General features: G+C 45.3%; 1 protein-coding gene across 1 annotated transcript in view; it reads left to right on the plus strand.

Moving 5' to 3' along the window:
- The window catches only part of DNTT (DNA nucleotidylexotransferase), a 34,475-nt gene extending 16,222 nt beyond the window's left edge, over nucleotides 1-18,253 (plus strand). The window contains exons 6-11 of the mRNA XM_060126561.1: nucleotides 784-907; nucleotides 4,286-4,418; nucleotides 5,487-5,595; nucleotides 9,165-9,410; nucleotides 16,186-16,269; nucleotides 18,167-18,253. Of these exons, the coding sequence (XP_059982544.1) occupies nucleotides 784-907; nucleotides 4,286-4,418; nucleotides 5,487-5,595; nucleotides 9,165-9,410; nucleotides 16,186-16,269; nucleotides 18,167-18,253 (783 nt within the window). The remainder of the gene's footprint in view (nucleotides 1-783; nucleotides 908-4,285; nucleotides 4,419-5,486; nucleotides 5,596-9,164; nucleotides 9,411-16,185; nucleotides 16,270-18,166) is intronic.
- Nucleotides 18,254-19,882: the final 1,629 nt, after the last annotated feature.

Here is a 19,882-nt window from a genome sequence, read left to right on the forward strand (position 1 = left end):
AGGAAGGAGATGCCTAAATAAATGTGGGTGCTCGAGCTTATTGCCATGCTACGGTGAGATACAAATGACCTTACCTCCCAAGAGTCTGTCACTCCTGGGTACCCTAAGACTGTGAGACAAAACAAACCTACTCTTAAAGAACAAACCTGTTCTTTAAGAAACGTGCTCCTCACTGAATCCTTGTCTACTTTGAAGCAGGGTTTGTTACCTCCCAATGTTCCCTACCTTGGAGTTGCAGGGTCCAGAGACTTCCACCTACCAATCCCTTGGGTTCAGAAGTGATGTTCAGGCTAAACTGTGGTCGAGGGCAGAAGGCCAGGCTCAGAGGGCGGACAGACTGGGTTGAGTCTGGGCTCTGACACTTACCAGTTGTGTGATGGTGGAGAATTCACGCAACCTACACGTGCATCCGTCTTTAAATTGTGAGGGTGAATATGCATGAGTGTGTGTAAGACACTCTTGGCAAAGGGTTGGGTACAGATCCCTGTTGTCACGCATTGACAGTGCAGGCAATCCTTGTTGGACATCTGGAAGCCCTCGGCAGTGCCAGAGGCGGGCTCCTCCCTTCTGCTTCATTTAGTAATAACATATGTCAGGAAGGGACCCTCCTGAAATAGAAATGCCTCTGAAAGATTACCATTGCCCACGTGCTTGTCATATTCAGGAGGAACTAGGTCAGAGCTTGTTTACACCTTTTCTTAATCGCTTGACCTTGAAAAGTATCATTTCATTGACATAATGATTGTTTTAGAAACTAAAGCCATGCCTTTCCCTTTGTTTCAGCTCTTTACTTCTATATTTGGAGTGGGACTGAAGACATCTGAGAAATGGTTCAGGATGGGGTTCAGATCTCTGAGTAAAATAAGGTCGGACAAAACCTTGAAATTCACAAGAATGCAGAAAGCAGGTGAATTGTCTCTCCTAAAAAAATCTCATGTTATTGCCATGGGCTGGTCAGGCTGTGGTAGGGACCTGTCTGCCGTACTTCATATGTCAACTCCACTCTTGGTGAGCTGGTCTCTTGTTTGGCCTCTTTTCATGCTATGGCTAAAAGCCCAAGCTTTTGGAATCAGACAGACCTGGATCCAAATCCTGGCTCTGGCACTCTCCAGTCGTGTCATCTTGAGAAAGTTAGTTAAACTCTTTGAGCCTTCGTTACCTCATCTATAAAAGGGAGGTAACATCAGTACGTAAGTGGGGAACAGATCAGATCTTGCAGGCAAAGCGCTTAGCCTGGCACAGAGCAAATATACACTGCATGAGGGCTGTTGTCATTCCTTTATCCTGCTGTCAAACCTGGTTGCACCATTGATCTAGTTCTTACTGAACTGACCCTTTCAGATATTTGGGTCCTGGCTGGGTAAGAGGTATGGGTGAGGAATCCAAGACAGAAAGTTGACCTGGAGGGTTGGGGAGTAAAGAATATTTGAACGAACTAGAGCTGTTGCTTGGTACAAATACGGATCTGCTTTAGAAACTGTAAGAACCAGGACATAGAAGGGAAATAGTGGAAATCTAGACAGGGATTTATCTACCCAACCAGGACTCCTTAACCCAGAAGAGTGTAGAGACAGGCATCTGAAAGCCTGGCAGGGCCTCACGGAGGTTGAAGATGGCTTGATCACTTCTATTTATGAAGGGTCCTGGTATATTTTTTTCAATCAAGGAATGTCAAAAAACAGGGTCAAAAATCGTATGATTTAAATGTTCATTTTTAATATGCAATAGAAATACAATATAACTGCGATTTGAAAGGAAGTCACAGCCACAGTTCTGAGCACTATGGCTTCTGAGTTACAAAGAATGAGGACGTCATCAACATTTTTAATCATATGAAAGTAAGGGAATCTTCTACAAGAGGAGGCCAGAAAGAAAGAATAAGGATGTTGTCAACATTTTTAATAATATGAAAGTAAGGGAATCTTCTACAAGAGGAGACCAGAAAGAAAAGAAAAGAGAAAACAGCTATCTTCTGTTTAAGTGATGAAAAGAAACAAGCAAGAGGAGAGGAAGAAATCAATTCTTGGTGGTTCACATCAACACTACCATAGAATTCCCCAACTTCATTAAGTTGCTAGCCTCCGAAAAATTGCTAATAAGGTTTATAAGATGCCACATAGGAACTAAAAGAGCCTAAGGAAAAAAAAGACCCACATTCATATTCTGGGCTTCTGAAAGTGCACACTTAATAAGCGTGATGTACACCAGCTCTAGAGTTGCCATAGAAATACATACGTAAGTATTAAAATATACATAAGTATTAAACATGGCTCAGAATGATAGTAAGGGCTGTCAACACATAGAGAGAAAATGGGAGGCAATGCCGTATTTCCCTTAGATGAAAACCTTTATCAACTGACACTGAATGCTCTTGGGATCCAAGTAGCTCCCAATTCCCCAGCTTTGTAAACTGGATTTTTCTCTTCCTATTTGGGCTCTTCCAGACAGATGAATGAAGCAGCTATTATTCTCTCAATCCATCAGTGATGGCCATCCGACTATCTAATGCTTTTGTTTCATGTAGAACTCGAGGAATGCCTTCCTGTCATACTTATAGCTGAAAAACCCAGGCTTTATGTGTCCCTTGTAGCAGCGCTACAATGAATGGACTTGTCAATGGGAATAGTTTAGCATTTTGCCAAGGGTAAGCTAACTGAACATGTTGAAAGTATGATCCAGGGGTGAAACCCTGATTCAGTTTTACTTATAATCATACTTGGTTTTAATTCCCTGAGGCTTGAGGATTCACATGCCACATTGGTTTCTGAAATATAACAGCACACATGTAACACTGTACAGGATAATAAGTTTCTTGTAATAAGTTCACCTCCCTATCATACCCAAAAGGAAAGCCAATTAAGTTGCTTTCATGGGTGTCAACAAATTATTAAACTATCTCCATGTTCATTCCTGATACCTGCATATGTCCTTAAAGAAATTGCTGTTAATCATGACTTTTGGTTTAGGTACATCCTGAGTAATCACAGGAGTTTTATGGTTACCAAGTGAGTTGTACTGTGAATATCAGCCATGATGAAATTTTTGTATCAAAAAAGAGCCAAATGGAGCATTGTTGTTCATTTTTTTTCACATTTATACATGATTTGTTTAATTTTATTAAATTGATTTTTTAAAATATGGTACGAACACAACATGAGATCTACCCTCTTAGCAATTTTTCTTCCATTGGTATCATAATTTATTTACCCATTTCCTGTTGATGGACATTAGAATTATTTCCAGGTTTTGGCTATGAACATTCTTGTACCTGGGGATATATGTCCTCATTTCTCTTGTGCATACACCTTGGAGTGAAATTGCTGGGTCAGAGGCTGAATAGCTATTGATTTAGCTCTAGCAGACACCCCACCAGCACTGTGTCAGACGCATAAAATGCAAATATCTTCTCCCAGTTGGTAGCGTGTTTCTTCATTGCTTGATAATGTCCTTTGATGAATATACGTTCTTATATTCAATGAAATCCAAATTATCAATCTTTTCATTATAGTTAGTGCCCCCACACTAACTATATTATTTATTTTTGGCTGCGTTGGGTCTTCGTTGCTGCACACAGGCTTTTCTCTGGTTGTGGCGAGCGGGGGCTACTCTTCATTGCGGTGCGCGGGCTTCTCATTGCGGCGGCTTCTCTTGTTGCGGAGCACGTGCTCTAGGCACGCAGGCTTCAGTAGTTGTGGCACGTGGGCTCAGTAGTTGTGGCTCGCGGGTTGTAGAGCGCAGGCTCAGTAGTTGTGGCGCTCGGGCTTAGTTGCTCCACAGCATGTGGGATCTTCCCGGACCAGGGCTCAAACCCGTGTCCCTGCATTGGCAGGTAGATTCTTAACCACTGCGCCACCAGGGAAGCCCCCCGCCTTCCTATTCTTGACTTCAATTCTGTAATTCATCTATAACCGTGCAACCCCAAATCTTCCCACCCCTAATCTTTATGCATTATCTTTTTAAAATAATAGGGCACAGCTTATTGATCAGGAGGGCTGGTTCTTCAATAGGAAGTCAGATTTGAACAGCTTGGTTCTAGGATATGGAATATTGCCTCTTCCTTAGTCAGGAAATTGTAAGTCTCTCAGTCAGAAAGCAAAGAGCCATTGTTAACATGAAAAATTCACAACCAAGAGAACGCAGATCACTCGGTCTCTGTGGAACAGTTTGGCATTGATGTCTGTGGCCACGTTAGCTCTATGTGGGGACGGATCCCCTCTCACTGAGGGCTGGTCATTTCACACGAGATATGTCCCTTTCTCCATTGACCTGTCCAATGGCCTCTCAGGATTCCTCTATTATGAAGACCTTGTCAGCTGTGTGACCAGGGCCGAAGCAGAGGCAGTCGGTGTGCTGGTTAAAGAGGCCGTCTGGGCATTTATGCCTGATGCCTTCGTCACCATGACGGGAGGATTCCGGAGGTAAATAATGATGACGGCTGCTTTTACCTCCCCTGCTCTAACACCTTCAGTGGCTCCCCATGCTCAGGAGTTTGGGCACAAAAGGCCTTCCGGGGTCTGGCGCCAGCTTCTCTCTGCAGCCTCATCTCCTGCACCTCATGCTTCACTCCAGCAACCCCAGGTGGCTGGTCATTCTCAGCACACACGGAGCTCTTTCTCGCCTCTGTGACTTTGGTCCGTCCCACCTTTCTGCTTGGGCTTGTTTCCCTCAACTCATCAGCTGGCTCACTTCTCCTCATCCTTTAAGCTTCAATTCAGATGCCTCCCCCAGAAAGCCTTCCTTGACTCCCTCCTCCCCATGCTGGGCGAGGCACCCCTCCTCAGTTCTCCCTGGACAGCTGTCAAGTAATTGTTTGTATGCGTGTTTCCCCACTAAGGTTCGGGAGCTTAGTGCTCAGTGAGAGCCAGTGCGTGGTGCCTGGCACACAGTAGGCACTTGAGAAATATTGGTTGTGTCAATGAGTGAATAAATAAACTCTTCACAGAGATGTGTGCAATTTTTGGCTATTGAAGCCCCGTTTCAGAAAGAGACTCCTTCCCTCCCACACCCTTCTCCATCTCTCCCCGTGGTCCTCTTACCTCTTACATGGTGGCTGTTGGCTGTGGAGGTGACGGAGAAAGTGGGAAGACAAGATCAAATCCAAGAAAATGCCCTTAGTCTATGTCGTAATTGCAAGAACCCTATCTCATGTTACGTGAATATAATTCTTGGTTTGCTTGTTGTCCAGCTTGTCTCTAGTGTGTGGGAGTGTGTGCACGTGTGGGTGTGGAGAAGAAATAATCTTTGCCATTTTTACCCACATGTACATAATCATATACGTACCGTATATGATTTTTTAATTTTTCTGTGTCATAAATTTATTTTGCAAGGAGGAGAGTTGTGTAACCAAGGATCTTTTGTTTAAAAGATACATCATGAGCATTTTGTGTTGCAAACCTTAAGCATGGGGCATAGAAACACAGGTGGCTTTTTTAAATTGAGAGCTAAAAATCTAATTCATTTCAATTTTATACAATTTTTAAAATCAGGCGTAAGAAGACTGGGCATGATGTCGATTTTTTAATTACCAGCCCAGGATCGACAGAGGATGAAGAGCAACAACTTTTGCCGAAAGTGATAAACTTATGGGAAAGAAAGGTAAGAAGCAAGATCATAAGTAGATGTTTGGGCACTCAAGAATTATGTTAATACCGCTGGATTTGGCACACTATTGACCTTGGAAATGTGTAACGATCATCTAACTGATTCTCAGTTGTTGGCAACAGCTTACACAGTGCCAGTGACATGCAGCGAGACGTACCTGCTTTGGGTCCTAGAGTCCGGGTTGTGAGCTTGTGTATACACACTCGTCCTATTACCAAAGGGGCCGAGGGCGGCTTGTCTCTGTGCTGGATGTGCGGAGGCATCAGAGCCCTAAACAAAATGAACAGCGTGTGCTGAGAAGACCTGGGAGGTGTGAACCAGGGTAGAGCAAGCTTAGGGGTGGGGCTAAGACTAGGATAAAATCAGCCCAAGAGGTGTTGGGGCTGCCTTGAACTCTATGCTGGTCAATAACCACCTTGACTTTGTGCTGAGATGGGAAGAAGTGAGCTAATGAGGGCAAGCTGGGCCCAGCAGAGGTCATGGCTCAGGAGCCCCCACCCACTGAGATCGGATTTGCCCCGGGCCGCATATTGCCCAGTGGAGGGAACTAAGGATGACCCTGTGGCCAGAGCCACCTGCAGGGCCCTGACTCCTGCCCAACCCCAGTGAGAGCGCTGAGGAGACCAGAGGGCCCTTCGCTAGGAACCCGTAGGCCTGGACGGCTTGAGGAGGCTGGGGCTGGTGTTTTTCCAGCACAGCTTCATTTTTCCTGAGTGATTTAGCATCTTCTGGGTGTGGACAAATCTCCCTGACACACAGGAGAAAGAAGACCTCAGACACAGTTAGTCTAAGAAACACACGACTCTGGTGCCAGGAGTACCAGAATTGAAGACCCAACTTTGGAACCAGATCCAAATTCACCCACGAGGCCCCTCTCTCAGGAGCGGGGATCCAGACAGCCAGGAGCTCTGAGCGTGAGCGTCATAGGCTGAGCCAGGGGAATGCCGGACGAGAAAGAGTCAGCCGAACCTAGGCTGGCCCTCCTTCTCCACTCGAGCAGGAAAGCTGAAAGATTCTCATGGACAGACAGCACCCTGAGGGGCTCTGCCAGCCACGGCCTGGGTGGAGACACGGCTGCCTGGACCCCCATCAGGGGCTCTGGCAAGGGTGGACCTATTTGACCTTGGTATACAGTCACCACCCTCCCCACGCTCTGAGACTGTCCCAGCACGACATGGGATAGGGTTGGGAGATGGGGACAAGAAGCCTCATTTTCGTTGGTCTGTCTTCGGCCGCCAGGCAGCCATACTGCTGGTCCCCAAGCAAAGAGATGGGCAGACACTGGTGGAGGCAGAGGTTAAGCACGCGGGTTTTAGATTTAGGATTTTAAAAGCACGACCCTGCCATGTACTGGCTGTAGGAGCTGGGACTCTCTCCTAGCTTCTCTTTCCTCATCTGTGAAACAGGGATAGCAAGCCTCTCTCATTTGTTAATGGGAGGATTAACTGAGAGAATTAGTGCAGGGCTTGATAAATGCCTATTAAACAGTGGCTGTAGTCATGATCTCTCCTGCACGACTGTATACTGAACTCTGCCGGAGAGCCAGGCACTGTGCCGGGTGAGGGGACCCAGGGGAGAAGGCGAGCAGCTGTTCCCCTTCCCTTGCTGACAATCGGGCACCAGCTCTGTCCACACCCCTGCAGCCCCCGCCTGCCCCCAGCACCTCTGTTGTGAATCATGGTTAACTTCCACCTCTACCTCACTCCCACCCCTGCCTTTCTTACCAAAATCTGCACTTTCCAGATTAAAATGATTGTATCTCATGCAGGCACACTCGAGCACATGCTTACACGACACACGCATATACACATACGATGTTTTAAAACACCTGCAGAACGAATGAACAGCCAATGGGTATGGTTTTCAGTTGCCTATCAGATGAATCTACATGTGGGCCTCGTAGAAGACCTCTCCGTGGGAGAAGGGGAGGAAAAGAGCTTGGAAATACTGATCTTGGGGGGAGAGTGCCATCCAGAAGACTCCACTGGCCACCAGCAATTCACCCCAAAGAGGGGAGGGCTGGCTGGGTGTAGTTTGGGTTCCTGCCTGGTGGGTGGCCCGTGTATCTATGACCAGCCAAAGTGTCACCACCACGTGGCAATAGTGCAAACACAGTTTACAACTTTTAGGAAGCCAGCTTTGTGAATTTTTTTAAAGGGGGGAGGGAAGTTACAAACTTGGCTTCAAAGTAAGACTGTTTTGATATTTTAATAGCTCGCTTTTCAGATTTACATAATTGAAATTGACACGAAAGGTTGTGATATTGACTAATCTTAGTAAGTTTCATTAAAAAGCAGAATTGTGTCTTCCCGGAGGTGGTTGTTAGATTTGCCTAGGGCAACACCTGCCTCCTGCACCAGAGGCTCTTCCTGACATCAGCGCTGCCCCACAACCCCCCACTCCCCACCCCAGCTTCAGACGGCGCCGGTTCTTCCTCATGCCTTTTCTGGGAGAGGCACTGAAGGGCCAAGTGTTCCCTCTTCTGAGATCAGCAAAAGGAAAAGCATCCCCTTCTCAAAGTGTTGAGTTGAATTGAAACAATGTCTCTTGGGGGTGGGGGTGGATTGCGCAGGAAATGCCAAGCGCTTCTAATAACAATAGCAAATGGAACGAGTGATGCTCCAACTGTGGTCCCTAGATCAGAAGCATCAGCACCACCTGGGAACTTATTAGAAATGCACATTCATCTCCCCCGCCCCCCGCCCCGCCCCCGCACGAATCACTCCGGGGACAGGACCTCCCAAACCGTGCTTTAACAAACCTTCCAAATGCGCCTGATGATAATATTTGAGAATGTCTGACCTAAAGAATCCGAGAACAGAACATACACCCTAATAGCTATGACTAGATTATTTTCAGGTTATTTGCTCTTCTAGTTGATACTCAGATTCAGCAGTTAGTTGCATAGCTCTGCCTTTACCTACCCCACATCTGCCCTGTGCTGTGAGGAAGTCCCACGGAGCAGATAAATTGGAGGATGGCAGCTTGCTGGGCGTAACTTTCTGACTAGGCGACGTTCGGTGACGTGCCACCAATTTTGTCTGAGTCTCCAAGGCAGGCAGAGCAACAGTCTCAAAGTGCTCCCTAGAAAGAGTGAGTCATCAGGCCCCAACGCGGCTGAGCCTGAGCCACAACCTTTGGGGCCAAGTAGACCTAGTCGTCAGTATTTTATGCAGGGACACTAAATCTGAACAACCGCATAGAAACGGCACGGCTTTTTGTTCACAGTTGGTTTGTACTTAAGGGAATGCGGCACGTTTGTGAACGCTGGTCAGCCGTCAGACCTTGCGGGCGTAGATTCTCTGGCAGCTTTGCCATGAAGTGGCCTTGGCTTGGCCCCTCTAATCGCTAAGTTCCTCTGCTGCAGAGGGAGTGTAACACACCCACTCCATGGCTCCCTCTGCTAGTGTCGCCAGGTGGGCTCACAAGGCAAGGACAAAACGCACCCACGTTTTGCTTAAATCTGCAAAGCTTTCTTTAAGAGCGTTCATTAAGAGCCCAATATGAAATCTCTGACCCTCTGCATCAGGGACTCTTCCTGATGTCTTTCTGCTTATTTTCAGGGATTACTTTTATACTGTGACCTTGTGGAGTCGACATTTGAAAAGTTCAAGGGGCCAAGCAGACAAGTGGATGCTTTAGATCATTTTCAAAAATGCTTTCTGATTTTAAAATTGCACCATCAGAGAGTGGACAGTGACAAGTCCATCCAACAGGAAGGAAAGACCTGGAAGGCCATCCGTGTGGACCTGGTCATGTGCCCCTACGAGCAATATGCCTTTGCCCTGCTGGGCTGGACTGGCTCCCGGGTAAGCGCTACCTGTATCCGTGGGATGGTCTTAGCTTTCCAGAAGAGGTAGACTGGGTCTACCTGGGCCCAGGGGAGAGACAATGGCAGTGGGGGTGGGGATGGGGGGGAGACGGACAAGGAAGGGGGAGGGGGTGGACAGGAGAGAGGGAAGTGGCCAGAAATCTCTAAATCAGGGCATTCCACCTGCACATGGTCACCTGAGACAGATGCATTTAGAACAGTTATTCTCAAAATGAGATCCCCTCTGAATTGGGAGATTGGGATTGACATGTATACACTGATGTGTATAAAATGGACGACTAATAAGAAAATAAATAAATAAATAAACATTAAAAAAAATATATGACACACACAGAAAAAAAAGAAGCCAAGACACAAAAGGCCACATATTGTATAAATCCATATGAAATCTCCAGAATTGGTAAACCCATAGAGACAGAAAGTAAATTAGTGGTTGCCAGGGGTAGGGTGGAGAAGAAAAGGAAGTGACTGCTAACAAGCATGGATTTCTTTTGGGGTGATAAAAATGTTCTGTAATTACAGATTGGTGATAGTTGGACAACTTCATAAATATACTAAAAGCCACTGAATTGTACACTACAAAACAGTAAATTTTACTGTATGTGAACTATACCTCAATTTAAAAAAATAAATGAATTAACACAAAATATGTAGTTAGTGAAACTTACTGATATATTAAATGAAGCATATCTTAAATATTTCATCTGTCATGAAATCTTACCCTTCTAATAAATCTAAGAAACTTGTTTTTATGATGTAAACATTTTTGTTAAAAATAATGTCACAACTGTCAATAATTTTTACCGTGTTTCAGTGTACCCATCAAAACTTTAGATTAAAAAAGACTTTAAGAAGAAAAGTTGCAAATTAAAACAAAACCAAGTACGGATTTATACCAGTTACACGATTCCCTTAGAGTGGCTCATGAATCATTGGTATATTCTGAGCATCATAAATGATTATGATTACAGACTTATTTACACAAGGTAAAGTTTATAAATCTTTGACTAGGAGTCAAGTTTCTAACAAGGAGTCAATGACTGCTAATTTTTTATTTTGTACCACAACGGATGTCCAAAACCAAGTGTTTCTGCTCCTGTTATGTCTCAATTCATTAATTCCCTTCTGGGGAAAAAAAAAAAAAAAGACAATTCTACAGGAACTCAGAACAACTGCATGTAATAGCTTAAAATCGTATTAATCCAAATTAATATTACTGGAGGAATGTATGACATTACTACCATAAAATAATAATGTGTGAATTATTAATATATGAAAATAAGAGAACCTTCTTATTCCTACTACACAGAGTAATTCATTTTAATTCTAGAGAAGTATAGTTAACTGCCAAGCCAAGAGCCTGCCTCCTTCATTAAGTCAACAACTATTGGCTGAGCAGTTATTATGTTCACAATATAAGGAATACAAAGATACTGGTCCCCACGCTCAAGGGATTTATAATGTAATACAATATGGAAGTGGGCAGGTAATAGAATGTGGGGATGGATTATAAATGTTGAGGATCTTACAGTTTAACCTATAGGTAACAGGGAAACTATTTAAATGATCTGAATCATCTACTGAGTTAGACTAGGAGGTTAACACAATAGTCTAGATAAGGATGAGAAAGATCTAAATTAAAGTAATGGCCGGGAAGGGCAGATGAAGAAAGACTCTCAAGTCTTATTTAGGTGGTATAATCAGTAGGACTTGGGTGACTGCATATAGAGGAAGCAATACCACCTAGAAGTTAAGGCTTGCATAGGCTTTGAAAACACACACACAAAAAGAAAAAAAAAAAAAAAAAGAGATCCCCTGACCAGCAGCATCAGTCTTACCTGGGAACAGGGGACATGTAAATTCTCCACCCCACCTCAGACCTTCTGAATCAGAAACTCTGGGGGAAGAGCCCAGCAATTTGTGTTTGAAAGAACCCTGCAGGTGACGCAGCTAAAGTATGAGAACCATGGAAGCAGAGAAAGCAGTCTGGTGGCTAAGGGCACAATGTGGCTCATCCCAGACCTGGTCGCAAGCCCCTGCTCTGACTCTTGCGAGCTAGGTGATCTCCATCAAGTTCCCCATGTCCTCTGAGACTTAGTTTTCCCATCAGGAAAGTCAGGGCAAAAATGCCTCTACCTCCCTGGGTTGCAGAGATCCAGTGAGATGAAGCTGGCAAAGCCCCCAGCACCACGCCAGGCACGGGGCCAGTGCTCGCAGAGTGGCAGCTCCCAGCTCCCATCATGTGATATTCATAGACATGGCGCCCGAGATTCGTCCCATTAGCTTGTGCTCCACCCTCCCAGCTAACACCCCACACTGTTTTCCTACGTAGTTGGCTGTTGCTTTGAGTGACATGAGTTGTTAAAGGATTTTATATGATAAATGACGTAGAAATTAATTGTCCTCGACCTTGAGTTAAATGTCAGGTGAGTTTGCTTTCAGCCGGAATCATTTCAGCACAGGATCTCAGCACTAGAGCTTCTTACCCTAATCAAAAACGTTGGCTGGCATCTTTCATTCATTAAAATTAGGAAAGCTGATGAAACAATACATGATAATGCACTTTGTTTGATAGACATACGTCTCTGGGAACAGAGTCTGTTGGGAAAGGGGAGAGTTCCAAAAAGAAGCCCAGCGTTATGCAAGGTCATGCCAGACAGGATTCGTTGGCAGAGATGGTTGTTCTTTGTTCACTTTGTTTTGAACATGGGCGTCTCTTCAGCACATTTTATTCTCTTTTCTCAGAGTTCTCAGAAATTACTGTTATTGGCTCTGCAGGGCACTAACAGAGCACTAAGCTCTCCCACTTTTTAGCTGGGTGACTTTAAACAAATTATAACCTCTTCAAGTCCTACTTGCCCCATCTATATTGTGGATAATAGTGGCGCCCACCTCCCAAGTTTGCCATCCGGTTAAATGAGATGCGTGTGTTTAAACGTGGTAAGGGCTCAGCAAACGGTAGCTACTTGTGTTACCATCTTTACGCCCCCGCTTATGTGACCGCTGAACGCGATGTGTTTTGTCCCCAGGTGGATACATGTTAGTGGGTGACCAGGTTTAGATCTGGTCTAAAATTTTGTAGGTTAGAAATTTAATTTCACCTTTTAACCCAAAGATTTCAGCACCTGGGAAATGTTCTTAAGCCACTTCACCTATTAATCTCACCCCAGTTTGGGGTCATTAAGTTACCAGGTTGTCTCATCTACTAAGTTGACAAAGTTTCCTTTGGATCTTGTGCCCTAAAGATTTCTTGAGTAGGATGCATCCACTGGGACACATTAAGCTGAGGTTTTTCTAGAACCATCCAAGTACAGTGCAATTTCTGGACTGGGTATGGACTTCATTAGTTTAAAAAAACAAACAAAAGAAGCTTTTGTTTTCCTCTGAATCATATTTCTTCAAACTAGATGTGCCGTTTGTCAGCATGACTTTATTGGCTGAGATTCCTTCAAGAGTATTGTCCACGTTTGTGTCAGATGCTAGAGGAGGTACACTCTCTCCTCCGGAAACACATGGACAATGGTGGCTAGATGCCTAGGCTACCCCAGCCTCTTTACTAGCCCAAATGGCCCCCTTTTGCCAACTTTAAAAAGCATCTCTTTCTTAAAATACCTTACTGCCATTTCCCAGAAAATTGTCATAAGAAACATGCATATTTACAAAGACTACACAGTGAATGGCGCCCTCTAGAGTTTTGCAGTGCACAACTTGCACAACTGTATGCAGCACGCACGGGCCAACCTCTGAAGTGTGTTGTGACCAGTGATACAGCCAGACTGTAGTATCACTGCCCCTGCTCAATGTTCAGTTTTCTTTATCTGAAACAAAAGACACCATCCTTGCCCTGCCTATCTCACAGGGTTGTTGAGAGAAACTAAAGAGCTTGTAAAGCAGAAGGCAGAACTGTCCAGGGTAAAGAACCTGAGCTTTGGGATTCAGGAGTCTGAGTCCTATCTCCATCATTGGCTGTGTGGCCTTGGGTAAATTACTTAGGTTCTCTGGGCCTCCTTTCTTCATCTGAAAAATGGGACTAATAACAGTACCAACCTCACGGGGTTGTAATGAGGATTAATTAGACAGCGCCTTCATCTTAACACAATTCTGAGGCTAATTGTATACTTAATACTGTTCTTTTAGAAGTATTGTTAGACTCTTTTAGAAGCTGTTAAATACTAGTGATAATAGAGTAGATCAGAAATTAATATAAAGCAAGAAATCAGCCCAGCACCCAGCACAGGGTAAGCTCTCCATAAACATTAACTAGGATATCATTGCCCGGATTATGACCACAGCTGTTCTGACTGGTATCTTGCCCCCTACAGCCGAGTGATCCTGTCATAACATAAGTCAGATCGGGTCACTCTCCTGCTCAAAACCTGGCAGGGGCTCCGCATTCAACGCAGAGTAAAGGCCTTCCAGTGGCCATGAGACCCTGTGTGGTCTCCCCACACCCTCATCTCTCTGAACTCCTCCCCACTGCTCTCTCCCTAACTAGGCAGGCTCGCCCCTCCCTAAGGCCTCTGTTCTAGCTGTTCCCTCTGCACGGTGTGCTCTTCCCAGAGTCCACTTGGCTAGCTCCTTCACCTTGGGCGAGTCCTTGCTCAGATTCTACCTCCTTTATGAGGCCTGCACTGTACGCAGCATGACCTTTTAACATATCATGTAATTTACTTATGCTGTTACTGTGTCTTACTTGTGTCCCCTGTTGAATCCAAGCCTCACCAAGGCAGACATCATTGTTTTGTTCTCTGTTATAGTCCAAGCATCCAGAACACACCTGTCACATAGTAGGTGCTCAATAAATATTGGTTGAGTCAATATGATTACCCTTCAAATGGAAGACATCATTATAATTCCTGACAGAATATGGAAAAATGCTCCTGAGGATTTAGCAGAGGAGTCCAGGCATAGATCTCTCACCACACAGAACTGGGGAGCCAAGGGGGGCTTCTCACTGCACCTGTTACCCCATCCTCTCCAGCCTCCCCCCACGCCCAGTGTGAGGAGCCGTTGCTCTAAGTGCTGGGGGGACAGGAGGCAAGTGGCCCAGGACTGTAGGAGGCCGTGTGCTAAGCAACACTCCTGTACTTTCACAGGCCAGCAGCTACTGCACCCAGAATCTGCTTCACCCTGATTCTTCCACAGCCATAGTTTCTCTTCCACTCCCTTATAAAGAACTTCTGGCTGGAAAGTCTGTCTTCACACAGCCAGGTGAGGAAGGGCAGTTCCCAGTCTCTGCCAGCTTTCCCATACTCGCCACTAGAGGGCGCAATGATTCCCTCCTTGCTCCCTAATCCCACATGGAAAGGACAACATTTCTAGATCTGTGCTTCTTAGGAAAATTAACCTCAACGACAACTTCATTCATTGTCCTCCTTTTCCAGGGTTTCCCTGTCCTCTATCTAAGGCTGCAGGTTTTGCTCCCTGGAGCCTCCGAGCTCACCCTGATCATAGGAGATGCTACTCTGGGGCAGGTGGCTCAGACCATCAGTTTTACAGAATCTCGTATGAGAGGATGTTACAGCCAGAGGGGACCTTACTCATGCGCTTCCTCCACCCTCTGAACCGAGATTCAGAGAGGCTGGGTGACTTGCAGAGAGATGCACAGCCAGACAGGAACAAAATCCAGGCTGGAATCTGGGTCTCCTAACCCCTCATCCTCTTTTATATGAGTGATATTCCAAATAAAAAACAACACCAAGTATTATTTATCCAGCATTTACTCTGGACCAGGTATTATTTTGGACACGATCCTCACAATCCTCATGTATTCATTCAGCAAATATTTGCTGTACATCTATGTGCCAGGTGTCATTTGAGGAGGAAATATGGTTATGAACAGAACAAATCAGGTTCCTTTTTTCACAGAGCTTACAGTCTAGTGTGTGCATGTGAGCATGGAGCTTTGTCATCGTAGACTATTGCCCTGGGGGAGAAAATTGCTTGGAGAATGTTTAGTGGAGGTAGACATTTCATTACAGTAAGTCCTCTACATAGTAACCTTCAAACTGTGAACTTTCAAAGATGCAAACGTGCATCTGGTTCCAGCAAGGAACCAGAACCTGAGCCATCAGCGTCAGGCATGAGTGAAATCGCAGCTTGCCCTCTGTCTCCTATTGCTGACGATCCTTCAGCTCTACCATCTCCCACCTCCTCTCCCTCCTCCAGTCAGTAACTCTTCTTGCCTGTTCACTCGATGCCAGCCCCTGTATGCCAGCTGTTGTCCTGTACTACTGTACTTTTCAAGGTACTGTACTGTAAGATTTTAAATGTTTTATTTTTCGTGTTTTTTTTGTATTATTTGTGTGAAAAGTATTATAAGCCTATTACAGTACAGTACTATATAGCCGACGATGTAAGTTGCGTACCTAGGCTAACTTTGCTGGACTTACCGAACAAATTGGACTTACGAATGTGCTCTCAGAACGGAACTCGTTTGTATATAGGGGACTTCCTGTATTGGGATTTAAATATCTCTAAACACATAATACCGAAGACATTCTAGACTTGATAGTAATTTATTTATTTATTTTAAAAAATTTATTTATGTATTTGGTTGCATTGGTTCTTAGCTGCGGCAGGCAGGCTCCCTAGTTGCAGCACATGGGCTCCTTAGATGTGGCATGCATGTGGGATCTAGTTCCCTGACCAGGGATCGAAGTCGGGCCCCCTGCATTGGGAGCGCAGAGTCTTAACCACTGCTCCACCAGGGAAGTCCTGATAGTAATTTATTTTAATTATTTCTTATCCAGCAGTTTGAGAGAGACCTCCGGCGCTATGCTACACACGACCGGAAGATGGTGCTGGATAACCACGCTCTATATGACAAGACCAAGGTGGAGCTGTCTCCCTGAGATGGGCCTCTTTGATCCTCATCACCAAGGCTGGCTCCCTGAGTGCTTTTCCAGAACTAATTTTAGTGTCCAGGTTCAGTTTCCTTTGCCCGAGTGCCCTGTCCGCACAGATCACAGTTGAGGGCAGCTGGGAAGATCCTGATGGGAGCATAGCCCCCACCTGGCCCAGAATGCACCTCAGAGGCTTTGGACTCAAAGATGATGGGCTAGTTGGGCCCCTAGAACCAGTCCAACAGTGAATATTAATTGAGTTTGGTATATCCTTGGTAACTGCAATGAGTAACTCCAAAGAAAACTAAGGATCCCCCCAAATCACAAATATCACTCAAGTACCCCTCAGATGCAGTGAGAATTAGCATTTTGAGTGATCATATAGGTCATTAATGAGAGTCCACTGCAAGAAGGAGAGCAACAGAGCTGCCCTGAGATGTAGATGAGCAGTCAGCTAGACTCACACACCAGCTGAGACTCACTTGGTATGCTAGCCTTGCAGTAGTCCAAATGCTGCCTCAGCAAAATGATAGATTACTGTATGAATTAGGAAGAGTTAAATATTCAACTAAGTCCACAAGTGCCAAGATCTACTCTTCCTACGGTGATCAAAGACACTAAACAGAGTTCTGAGGAGGAAAAAGACACAAAATAACTAGAAGTAATGGCTTTTACCCTATAGGAGCTTATAGTCTAAATGAGGTGTATTTAGTTAGCGCTGTCTCACAAGTGTCAGAAACCGAATACAAAATGGAAATGGCAGAAAAAAGAAAAGAATTTGGCTTATATACTGTAGCATCTGGGATAACATGGACTTCAGGTGTGGCTGTATCAAGGTGATCATGCAAATTTCCCTCAGTGTTGGTTTCACTCTCAGGCAGGGTATTCCTATGAATTCCATCCTTCTAGCTTAGCTACCCCTTCAGAAAAGAGCTTCCTTCCTAATAGTTCCAGCAAGAGCCCTAGCTGATGTTCACTGGCCAGGCCTGGGCCATGTGCCAATCCCTGAACCCTTTTCCATGGCTCTTATTGGCCAGGCTTGGGTCATGTGCCCCTCCTTGGAGGTGGGATTAGCCCCACCTGACCCTCAGAGACTGAGAGTAGGGAGGAGTGGTTTCCCAAAGAAAAATCAAGGTGCTGCTGTCATAAGAGAGGGCTGTGGATGCTGGCAGGAAAGCCTCAGTGGTCTAGCATGTGAGTGGAGACAGTTTCACATAACACGATGTAGGAAGACTTACAAATTGACATGTAACAAATAGTTCAACATAAGCGAGTGCCTCCTACAGGCCCAACGCTGTGCTATAATAAGAAGGGCTGGAGGAGAAGTGGTGCTTGCTCTAACAGAGATCATGCGGTGGGAGGCTGGCGGGAGCGGGGCAGGGGTGGAAGGCCAGGAGGAGGCCCCAGCATACACAAGTATCCTATAATCACCGCTCCTCCTTACCAATGGCAGCAGTATGTAATCCTGACTGCACAGGAGAATTTCCCAGCCCCCTTAAACAGATGGAGGACAAGACCTCTCCGAGCTTCTGACTTCATTGGACTGGGGTATAGCTCAGTTTTCAACATTTTTTTAAAAAAACTCCTTCAGGTAGTTCTAATGAGCAACTGTGGTTAAGAACTACAGATCCGTAGGAAGAATAATGCCTCTAGTTGAATATGTAAGGCTGTCATCCTTTTACCTTAACTTATTAAGTTTTGGGGGGTGGGAAAATACAAAAAGTACGGAAGTCAGGTAAGATGAATTTCTATCCTCAGAAGCAGGGTAATGTGTTTTGGCAGTGATTTGTTTTGACAAAACAGTTCTACAAGTTATATTTTCACTGTGTCAGCATCGAGATGCTTAACAAAAATATCTGAATGCACACATGTCTTGTTATGCTTTCAGAGGATGTTTCTCAAAGCAGGAAGTGAAGAAGAAATCTTTGCACATCTGGGATTGGATTACATCGAACCATGGGAAAGAAATGCTTAGGAAAAAGTGGTCGACTTCTTTTCTGGTTTTTTTTTTTTTTTCAGGTTAGATAAATTATGCTTCATATTATAATGAAAGATGCTTTAGGAAAGTTTGGGATTCTTTACGTCTTACTGAAATGCAGATTGCTTCTAGAAATAAATAGTTTGGGAAACATGATCATGCCCCACCTGGTAATGGTTTATGCTCTAATAGGCCATTTGTGGGACTGTTACTTAGGATTCACAATGCATTTGCCACAAAAACAGTGTTGTAATTGGTGGCTTGTTCTCAGGAAAGCTCATCAAAGCCCACTATGCCCACAATGTAGCTGAAATTCTGTATATTTCCAATAAAAATAGGAGAACACAAGATGGTGGAGTCTTTTGTTTTTCACTCAAATATTTTAAACTATTCTTAAACAAAAATGTAAGAAAATGAAAGAATAAAGAGTTTCAGGTTTACCTTCAGGGGCAAAACAGGTTTAATCAGAAGATCAGAGATTCTAGAGAGGGTTGTGCTTCCCTCCTGGAGCTTTTGGAGGAGGGGGACTGAGTCCTGACTCTCAGCTCAGGTCAAAGCCTGCTCCTCCCCTGTCACCTGGAGCTGTGTCCCTTGGTGTCCTGGCACAAGGCCACATATGGGATGTATTCTCACTGCTTTCACTCAGAAGGAAGCACAATTTCCTAAACCACCATCTCTGAGTCTCTCTCAGGGAGATGATCTCTCTTGCCCTCTTCATCTCAGGGCACCCAAGGGAACGGAGGCAGCCTTTGGAACTCCCAGGCTGCAGACCCATTTGGACGTCATGCCTTCTCTAGGAAGGCATCGACTCCATGCCTTGAAGAGACACGAAAGGCCATCTGTTCCAGCTGCTTCTGTGTCCTCAGCCTGCTGGAGAGCTGGGAGGCCTCACAACGATCCTTGCCCTTTCCTTCCAGCCCCCTCAGAGGAGAGGAGATGGCGAGATCCAGGACCCCATAGAGAAGCTTGATGCCCCGCCCTGGGCACAGGGAAGGAGTCTCCTTCCCTTCCTGGTGCTGGAACCTGGGGGTGGGGTGTATATGAGCTAGTATTGCCCCAAATTCAAACTACCCCAAAACTCAGTGGCTTAAAGCAACACAGATCTGTACACAGCCTGGGGGTTTGGCTGAGCTAGGCGGGGCTCTGCTCCTCGGGTCCATCCTCCTACTCCAGGGACCTGCGGGCTAACCTGGCCCTCTCCTTCTCAACGATGACAGCGGAGACAAGAGAGCAAGCAAACCCCAGCGTGCATGTGCTTTTCAAGACTCTTTCCATGTCTGTTAATATCCAGTGGCTGAAGCCGGTCACGTAGCTAAGCCTCCAGAGATGGGGCGTTATGCTTTGTCACAATGGGATGTATCGCAAAGGGCATGAATGCAGGGAGGGTGAGGAATTGGGCCCATGAATACGAGCTACTTCAGACAGTTACATGTTTAGTTTCTTTTACATTCTTTTCTCTTCCTATAAAGCATCTCTTTTAATCCTGATAAATCTGGAAGTGCCAATAGAAGCTGGGGAGGGGATTCTTCTGCTCAGCTGGTGACCATGAGCCCATACACGGGGGAGCAGGGCCAGAGGAGAGCACGGAGGAAGCCGTGGGAGGGAAGGAAATGGGAGCAGTAGTGC

This window comes from Lagenorhynchus albirostris, chromosome 16, assembly GCF_949774975.1.
Source record: "Lagenorhynchus albirostris chromosome 16, mLagAlb1.1, whole genome shotgun sequence".
NCBI lineage: Eukaryota > Metazoa > Chordata > Mammalia > Artiodactyla > Delphinidae > Lagenorhynchus > Lagenorhynchus albirostris.